Below are 8,871 nucleotides of genomic sequence, written 5' to 3' on the forward strand. Positions count from 1 at the left end.
TATATTTTATCAAGGTTATTCTTTAGCATCTATAAATCTGCATAAAGTCCTGGTACTACTAATCTTAATGCTACTATACAAAGTAGTAGTAAGTAATTAATGCACTCTATTGTATTTCTCAGCTAAAACAAAATAGTACTAGCAAAGAAAAGACCCATCACAAAATACAAACCAGCATCAATAATCATGTCAAGGTATCATCTGTTGCATAACAAAAAAAGAGCTTTAAGTCATCAAGACATTTATTTTGGGATAGCTATAGATACAAAGGAGACAAGTCAACCAGCGACTGTCGGTACAGAAAGCAAAGTAAAGCAAAAAAAAAGCGTGTGTGGGGTATTTTTAAAGAACAAAGAAATCAGGAAGAGAAGGATAAGAGACGGCGAATTCGAGTGGATATGGTGTTCATTGGTCGGACGGATGTAAAATTGGTATGTTTCGTTTCTTGTAGTAGGTTTGTGGCTGTTGTGATGCGCATGCGCTTAGAGACCACCACCGCTGCGGCCAACATCGACGAGGCCAATGCCGTTGTTCAACTTGCGCCATTGCTTGTGTCCTTGAGAGTCGGAGCCATTAAGAGTCATGATTTGCGAATGGGCTTGGGTGGGTTGAGTTGTAGAGCGAACATAAGTTGCGTAGCCAGCAGCAGTAGTAACGGGAACAAGGACAATGGAAGCAGTACGAGCAGCAATCATGGTGTAGAAGTAAGGAGAAGATAAGAGCTTTGTTGCAGTTGTTGTTGGTTAATAAGCTTGATCCGATGTTTCAGGCACCAGCCTTTATATATAATTTTAAATTCTCGTATCATTTCGGCTACCTTACGCACTATCGCTTTGCGGATCAGGACAATCAGCCCGCCTACCTTATTTTCCTCACGCCTTTTTTAATTGGCATCGGAAGTATAAAATGACCGAAAAAGGCATCTCGCTTTGACGTGCCATAGGGCGAGGACCGGATCGGGTTCTTCTCCGACAAAGGAATGATATCATATCGTCTTTAAATCAACGATGCCAGTGGAGGGTGCCGGTGCAGTGAAGGAGTGGAGTTGGGATGACGACGATTAGCACGGTGCACGGCGCACCGAACCGAGCAAAGGAAAAAGGTGTTCTCTACTATGAACATAGACTCATTTAAAGATTCTGCTACGATAAAGTACGAAAACAAAGGCCATGATTCCAATACATTGGATACAAATGTTGTCTGTGTTCTATAACGTGAGTTACACCATGTGTCAAACGCTATGTGTTCTTGTTACAGTTATTTTACTGAAAACGCAAAATTTTCCTGCATATAGGAAAGCGACTCGAATGTCCCATGCTCTCAATAACAAACTCACGAACAAGAATTCTAGCAAACTCATAACAGATCATCCTTTGTTGTTTACAGCTCGTCGCATTGCAAATTGGATTTTCGACGCTTTATTTGTATTTTGAACACATAGCATCTTCAATAGTGAAAATCCATATTGCATAAAAATTTTTCTTTTCTTCTCGCGCTCTTCCTTTTTGTTTTGCCGGTCTATAATGTTTCGCTTGTTAATTACATTAGGTCTGAGTATCGCCCTATCACATTTGGCGAACGCCGCTCTTGCTCCGTCCTATCCCGAGCCGGGTACGGTGTGGACCGTGGGCCAAGAGTATGATATTACCTGGGGTAAGGCTACGCTTGTGTATTGTATCCATATCTGTTATCGATATCGACAACGTTTTTCAAACTGATGGTCTATACAATATCACTGATAAACAGAGGACGACGGTGCGAAGCCCTCTATGAAAAAGGGCTGGAAGAACTTCAAGATTGGTAAAAAGAAAAAGACATACATGACTTGACGTATACAAGAGAAAGCTTATACGAGTGCATGTATTGCTATCATACCAAGATCTGATGACGGGTGATAATATGGACCAAATCTTTTTGACCAACGTTGCAAGTGTAAGTGCCTTTTATTATATGCTCAACTGATAGCGCTTTTGCATACTCCCTTGCTCATATTTCTATCACCATTTTTGGCGCTGTAGAACTTGTCGGCTGCTGCAGGCCCGCCATCGTTCAAATACAAGGCACCTTCTGTTGAGCCTTATTCACCTATCTATTTCTTCATGTTCACTAATGGTATGGTGTATCTTTCCAAAACTCTAAAAAAAGTTCTTGTCAAGCACAACACATACACTAATGCGCAAGCTCTGCACAACAACAACGACAACCATATCAACGTCAACGATATGATGATGCAGAGGACGGCGAGAACGCGTGGACAACTCGTTTTGCGATTGTCGGAGAGGATGGCAAACAAGAGCCCCCTACTAACCTTAAACAGCCATCTGGTTTGTCTCTTTATCGATCTTATTCTGCCGCTCAGAAGCTCACAGTGAATGCACAACACATGTGAATTTTTTTTTAAAAGACCATTTGCTGATGATTATTATACATCCCCTTCCACCATACCATTTATATAACCATATAGGTGAAAAAATCCCGTGGGGTGTAGGCAAGTTGGCCGTCAAAGCCGTGTCTGTGGATGATAATGCATCGTCTTCGACGGAACCCGCAAATTCTATGTTAACCGAGCCAGCAGCAGCAGCAGCAGCAGCAATCCCTCCTACGGATGATACATCATCCACATCTGCTGAGAACTCTGATATCGCAGTGGATAATGAAATCAAAGCTGCAGCAATTCCTCCACAAAACAAATCCGCTGCCTCTTCTACAAGCTTGACGATTCCGCGTATAGTATTCACAACTTCTCTGGCGTTGTTCGCGACATTTTTTTAGTTCAATTTTTTTGTTCTGTTTTGTTGTTTTCATTTCACAAAAAAAGTATAAGTATGTTATTCGGAAAAATATATCGTGAGCGTAATTTACATTTCCATGGCAGCATCTACAGCCATGTCGTTGTTGGTTTCATTAAACATGTATTGGTCTTGATAATCCTTCAGATACTGCACCGATCGCTTTTCATCAAGCAGCAGGGAGTATACTCGTCTGATGTCTGGAACGTCAACAGCAGTTGCCTAAGTAGAAACACACCGCCAGTGAGTTTGATTGATCAGTATTTACAGTAATATAAATAGGTGAAATTGACCAAAAACTCACCTTTCTCTTTCGTGCAACTAAATGAGCTGCTGTAATCAAGTGAATCGAGTATCGTAGGGATGTTTCCATTCCAATCTTTGTTAATACGTCCTTTGCATCCTCAGTCATTTCTACATCCTCTTCTTGGCACCTACGTATCATGAAAAAGTCGGTCGACAAGTATCAGCAAACTCGGTAATTGTTGTCATACACGGATTAATGCTCTCTCTCTTTCTTCAGTACTACTTACCGAATCGTCAAAATCTGCTTGATCTCCTCTAGTTGGTATGCGGAGGTTGAGATAATGAGCATTCGATCCAATAAATCGACAGGGATACCGTGTGGAGACTTGTACTTTGTACCGCGAATCTTGGTAACGCCTCGGTTGGATGCCATGACGACAACAGGTGACATTTCGTCCTCCAAAGCGCGATTCAAGAACGAGAAGCATTCAATATCAAGCATATGCACTTCGTCAATGAATAATACCTAGCAGAAAGAAAGAGACCATTAGATACAACATATCCCATAGCTACCACAATCTATCACGTCCAACCATATCAGTAATACTAACACCAGGAACAATATCAGCCTTGCCCTCTTCTCTCCATTCAGCCACCTTGGCATTGATTTGATCTCTCACTTCGGCTTTGATTTCACCTGTATCACCAGAGAACAATGCCAAAAAGCCCTGTGTTCTGCTGTTGATCACGTCAATTTCATGGAGAGAAACTGTGTGAACAACTTCTTTGCGCTTTTGTAATTCTCCTTCTGGACATTGCACAAATTTGGTCTACGTAGATATACATAAACATAAGCTCATCAGTACTACTCTTTGGTGGCGAAAAAAAAGAAGCTGCATTATGTCTTTATACACGTACATCTGTGCCCATAGCATCGTAATCCCGTGCTCTAGCAAAAGAGCGTCCCAATTTGGTAATGCGTCCAGAGGCTTTATCGATAGCAATAACGTCACTAAAGAAGATATAAATCTTGTCAGAAAAGCAATCATTTTGATGATATTTTCCCTCTTCTTTCCTTTCCATTCAATAATACATACCCAGCCATAACCTTTTCCTTGTTTAATGCGTCAATCATCTTGTTACCCAAATCATAAATGGTCTCCATATCTGTGGTCTTGAGCGTCAACTTGCCCGTCTTCGAGCCCTATAATTGCAAATACCACCAATAGTTATTAGTGAGATTTACATATAACAACGCTACCAGCATACAGCAACGAGTTTCACAAGTAAAGACATTCTATTGGAGCACTTACGCCTGTCAGGGATCGATCAATCTGGATCTCTACAACTTCACCTTCAATAATTTCTGATTCTTCCTTAATTCGTACACCAATCGAGCGACGGAATGCTTGAGTAAGTGCTTCGGTTTTTGACATTTCCAACGAGAAAATTTCGGATGCTGCAAGCATGGTGAATGGAACGTCGGTACCCAATCCTAATAGCAATCGAAGAAATGAATAAGCAGAACGCGTTAGTTTCCATCAATATTCTTTTTGTCTATTGTCGCCAGTGCGTTAAAGTGAAAAGGGACTATTTATACCTTGTGCCATGCCTATACACATAAGTAAAAAATTTGAACACTTTAGTAAAAAAAGCGATCTCTCTAATATTGCAGTGAGCAAACAGCAAAACAAGTTAACAGCTTCACTTACCCATTGCGATCGCGGTTTTGCCAGTGGATGGAGGACCAGCGATCAAGATTGCGCGACCGGCAATCTTGCCAGCTTCAATCATACGAAGAATGACACCTGCTGCTTTACGTGCTTTGAGTTGACCCACCATGCCTTGCGAAGTAGCGCGTGGCTCAAGTGCATCGTCAAGACCGAGGCCTCGAATGTGAGAATGGGCTCCTGTAAAACGAAAGACACGTTTATTATTAGGTTTTCGCAAGTAGTGGATTTCACAGTATGTTCTTTTGTTATAATAAACGAAGAGAGATCAAACAAGTAATTACCAACACGCTCCATTTTTAAAAGATCTTTAGATTCTGAAGCATTTACTGAAATAGAGGCCTAAATAAGCAAGATTATAAATTAGCAAGACCATTTTGCCCGTCGATTCGTACGGTTATTGTTACCATTATGCGTAAGTTTTTTAAGGAAAGCGTAAGGGAGCTGTGTGGCGGATAAAAAGAGCGCGTACTGTTCCCGCGAAAGAAAAAAAAGCAAGTCATGCTTGACGGAGGAATAGTTTTTCCTTACTGACAACTGCCTTGTTGGATGCACAGGAAATCTTAGGTCTAATCTTAGTCACTAGGCGCAAAGCAACAAAACAGATCTCAAATGTAGTCAGAATAGGAATAGCACTATGGAAAAAAAGCATGTTGACAGATCTTTCTACATCTTCCGCGTTGTATGCTATGAAATATACAGGTTTTCACTCTAGTCAACATATGTATGGGTAATGGCAGAACATCTGGTTGAGAATGCAAGAATTCAAATATAAAGCAAAATATGGTACAAAGGAGAATTGAAAAAATGCCAAATATACAAAATATGTCTGTTGTTTATGCTGCAGTTGATGATGGACTAAGATGACGCTGGGGTTGTTACTGCAGTGGCGGAAGCTGCTTGTTCTGTTGTTGGCAAGTGATAGCGGTCAAGCACCTGTTCGATCTTATGCCAGCTGCCGCGTCGGATCGTAGGACGATGATAGGGCACGACAGCAGTTGATGAGACGAGCAACGGATCTTTCCCATTCCAATAATTTGTAATAAAATGCTCGACACACTCGCTTCGGCTCCCCATATGCTGCAGGTTCGTGCTGATGCCGTTCTTGAGTCCAAAGTCGATGATATAATTTTGCGGTGTTACGGCAATAGCAGGTGCACCCGGTAATCCAGAGACCATCATGTTGAAAGCAATATCTTCACAATTGGTCCATGTATCAATAGCATGATGCACTTTTCTATCCATTAAACTATGCATTACACAGTAATTGGTCTTCATATTATGTACATGAAATATGAAACGAAAGCAAACAACATGATCTCTAACTCTTACCATGTATAGGCAAACAAGTATTCAGTGCGTACAAACATACTTTTCGTCAATACCATAGAATATGTATCTTTATTGGCGACCTTGTATACAACCTCGTGGGTATCCGGATTATACTGATGGATGCGCGGAAAATGACCGACAATGCTGTCTTTGTTGTTTCCTTGTTGCCAAACTTTGAATGTGAAGTCCAGGTCGTCGATATCAATAAATACGTCATCGTCCAAAATATACACAGCCTCAGTATGGACCTCGGTTACAGGGTTAAATCGATTGTTCAGCGAATCAAAAGACTGTGGAAGCACGCGAACGCGATCGTCCCATTCTTCCAACATAAACGCAGGCACATCTAATTTTTTAATTTGTGCCAAGTGACGAAAATTTCATGTACAAAGCTGGATTGTAAATGCGTTCCGGTTTGTATGTGCTGAGCAAAACGGAAAATCGGTCCCGGATATTTGGTTGTTGTTGTTGTTGTTGTTGTTGTTGTTGTTGTTGGCTGCCTCCTCGTATATCCGATGATGAGCATATCGACTTGCGACGGTCTCGGTTTGACCAATCATTGGCTAGGTGTTGTTACAATACCACGGCTTTTTAGCAACAATGCTGCACACCACCAGCAAATGCAATTGAGGATTTATATATTTATACCTGCTGTTGATGGTGAAGCAACCAAAGTGTCATACAGACTGCGCCATCGATGAAATGCGATAGGATCGTAAAATTTGCGCCAGTCAGTATTAGGGGTCGCAATCTGACCCACGGGTCAAAACCGACCCGCGGGTTGAGGACGGGTCAACGGGTCGGGTTGATGCTTTTCTGACCCGCGGGTCAACCCGTCTAACCCTTGACCCGACCCGTTGACCCGTTGTGACCCGTGTATACATATGATATCTATGAGGTACTTGTATTCAAGTACTCAATTTTCTTGTTGGAAAGGATCATTATATTAAAGATGTAGTTGTCAATATGTCTGCTATAGAACTGTAACATAAAACGTACTTATATTCTTTTTCATTGTGGGATCATATTTTATATTCAAAAGTGTAAGATAAGTAAGCTATAAGCAATATATGTAATAGTAGTAAAGAAGTAGCAAAGTAAAGAAGTAGCAATAGTACAATGAGAATAGACAATAGAGAGTGGCAGTGAGAGACGAGATTTGACAAAAGACGTAGAAGGAATTAAGAAAAGAGAAATGAAAGAAGAAGGAAGAAATGAAAAGAAAAGGGAAAAGGGAAAAGGATTAGGGGCATTTAAAGGAAGTCGATTTTTAACCACACTTTAACCATTATGCTTTCTTTAATGCATGTGAGCGCAAACGATTTCTTTTGCTATAGCACGAACCCTTTACCTTTAAGAATAATCACACAAAAGGTAGATATTGCTAGCAGTGCTAGGAATTTGCGTGCCATCATCTTAGAGAGCTGTGTATACATGTAGTTTTGCACTTCCAGTGCTCAAGCTCAGGTTGATTGACACCTCCTTTGTCACCAAATCAAAATCAGTAGTGACCCGTCAATCGAGTTTTGACCCGTCGGGTTGAATGGGTCGGGTCAGGTCGGGTCAGTGTTTTCTTGACCCGTGGGTCAACGGGTCAGACCCTTGACCCGACCCGACCCGTCCAATTGCGACCCCTAGTCAGTATCGTGGTATTGATAAAAATCCTATGGTTTCATCGGTCCGTTGAACCAGAAAATTTCCTACAATTCCATGTTTAAGTTCTCTTTTTTTTTCTGCGTTTTTCTGTTTCTAAAAGTAGAAATGTGTTGTTTGCGTCACAAACAAACAAAGAGTAGTGCATCATCATACAGTCAGGCTTATGGAAATTGGCGTTTTCTAAAAAATAATTAGCCGAAAGTCAAAAAAAAATTGATCGGATTTTAAATAAATGTCACAGGGTTAAATTATTTTTGGCACAAGTTGGTAACTAAAATTAGCAGATGGTTTTGACGGTTTTTTTTTCCTTTTGCTTCTTTACAAAAATATAACATACAGCCAAACCTATGGAAATTAGCGTTTTCGCAAAAATAATTGTCATTTCCGTAAAAATAATTGGCCGAATGACAAAAAATAAATTTCATAAGCTCAATTTTCTTTGTCATTTTGGTTAAGAGCATCTCCAACCGACGTTTTTAAATTAGGGTTTTTGTTTAAAAACCTCGAAATAAAAACTATTTTGCTCCAACCGGGGTTTTTGAATAGTTTTTAAAATAAAAACTTTTTTAATTTTAGCAGGACCGTTTTTGCAACGTTTTTGTTTTACACAGTAGACTTGGCTCTTTCATGCATCAGATACTGACTAAGATGGTAGCCTCACCATGCAAAGTAGAAAGTTCGTGTTACAAATAAAGAGTAGAAAAGACCAACTTTTTATTGCTTTCATATAAGCTTTAGCCGAATTTTGTTCTTTTGCTTTAATTTTTTTATACTTGGCCATAATGTCAAATGTAAAATGTTCCCATTGTTCTGATACTTTTACAACCAAAGGGGACTGGCCATAGTTATGATGATTTTAATGCAGTCTAGTAACCCTAGATGACTAATTAGCTGAAATATGTCAGGATAGCCAAACTAATTTTTATTGAAATAATTCATGCACGAATGTCTTGGCATGCATACATTTAAATTTTTGAAAAAAAAATAAAAATTGAATTTTTTTTAAATATAAAAATAACACCACAGAATATAAAGCAAAATATATTTGTTATATTTTTTAGCACTCCAACAAAACTACCCCAAACGAAAACACAACATGGACCAAATGAACCTCCTCA

At 40.0% G+C, this 8,871-nt stretch overlaps 5 protein-coding genes across 5 annotated transcripts; 1 reads left to right on the plus strand and 4 right to left on the minus strand.

Moving 5' to 3' along the window:
• Positions 1–189: 189 nt before the first annotated feature.
• BDB00DRAFT_967263 (uncharacterized protein) lies at positions 190–828 on the minus strand. Its single transcript, XM_053129809.1, has one exon. It carries the CDS (start codon positions 693–695, stop codon positions 483–485), a length of 213 nt encoding a protein of 70 aa, XP_052985933.1. The 5' UTR covers positions 696–828; the 3' UTR covers positions 190–482.
• A 491-nt stretch (positions 829–1,319) lies between these two features.
• On the plus strand, positions 1,320–2,815 carry BDB00DRAFT_12032 (uncharacterized protein). The gene is made up of 6 exons (XM_053116139.1): positions 1,320–1,653; positions 1,747–1,800; positions 1,880–1,932; positions 2,019–2,112; positions 2,235–2,324; positions 2,465–2,815. Exons 1-6 carry the CDS (start codon positions 1,524–1,526, stop codon positions 2,770–2,772), a joined length of 729 nt encoding a protein of 242 aa, XP_052985934.1. The 5' UTR covers positions 1,320–1,523; the 3' UTR covers positions 2,773–2,815.
• On the minus strand, positions 2,775–5,230 carry BDB00DRAFT_795055 (RuvB-like 2). Its single transcript, XM_053121355.1, has 11 exons — positions 5,173–5,230; positions 5,050–5,107; positions 4,748–4,945; positions 4,636–4,647; positions 4,349–4,530; positions 4,133–4,239; positions 3,954–4,047; positions 3,647–3,865; positions 3,323–3,561; positions 3,094–3,223; positions 2,775–3,011 (listed from the first exon to the last, which is right to left on the minus strand). Exons 1-11 carry the CDS (start codon positions 5,173–5,175, stop codon positions 2,859–2,861), a joined length of 1,395 nt encoding a protein of 464 aa, XP_052985935.1. The 5' UTR covers positions 5,176–5,230; the 3' UTR covers positions 2,775–2,858.
• A 39-nt stretch (positions 5,231–5,269) lies between these two features.
• Positions 5,270–6,520, minus strand: BDB00DRAFT_12002 (glycosyl transferase family 64 domain-containing protein). The gene is made up of 2 exons (XM_053116138.1): positions 6,098–6,520; positions 5,270–6,014 (listed from the first exon to the last, which is right to left on the minus strand). Exons 1-2 carry the CDS (start codon positions 6,427–6,429, stop codon positions 5,624–5,626), a joined length of 723 nt encoding a protein of 240 aa, XP_052985936.1. The 5' UTR covers positions 6,430–6,520; the 3' UTR covers positions 5,270–5,623.
• Positions 6,452–6,981, minus strand: BDB00DRAFT_866529 (uncharacterized protein; the record flags this gene model as incomplete). Its single annotated transcript, XM_053126238.1, has 3 exons — positions 6,452–6,660; positions 6,746–6,848; positions 6,940–6,981. 3 exons carry the CDS (start codon positions 6,979–6,981, stop codon positions 6,452–6,454), a joined length of 354 nt encoding a protein of 117 aa, XP_052985937.1.
• Between the last annotated feature and the right edge of the window lie 1,890 nt (positions 6,982–8,871).

This window comes from Zychaea mexicana (genome assembly GCF_025766255.1).
Source record: "Zychaea mexicana strain RSA 1403 chromosome Unknown BDB00scaffold_1, whole genome shotgun sequence".
Taxonomy (NCBI): domain Eukaryota; kingdom Fungi; phylum Mucoromycota; class Mucoromycetes; order Mucorales; family Lichtheimiaceae; genus Zychaea; species Zychaea mexicana.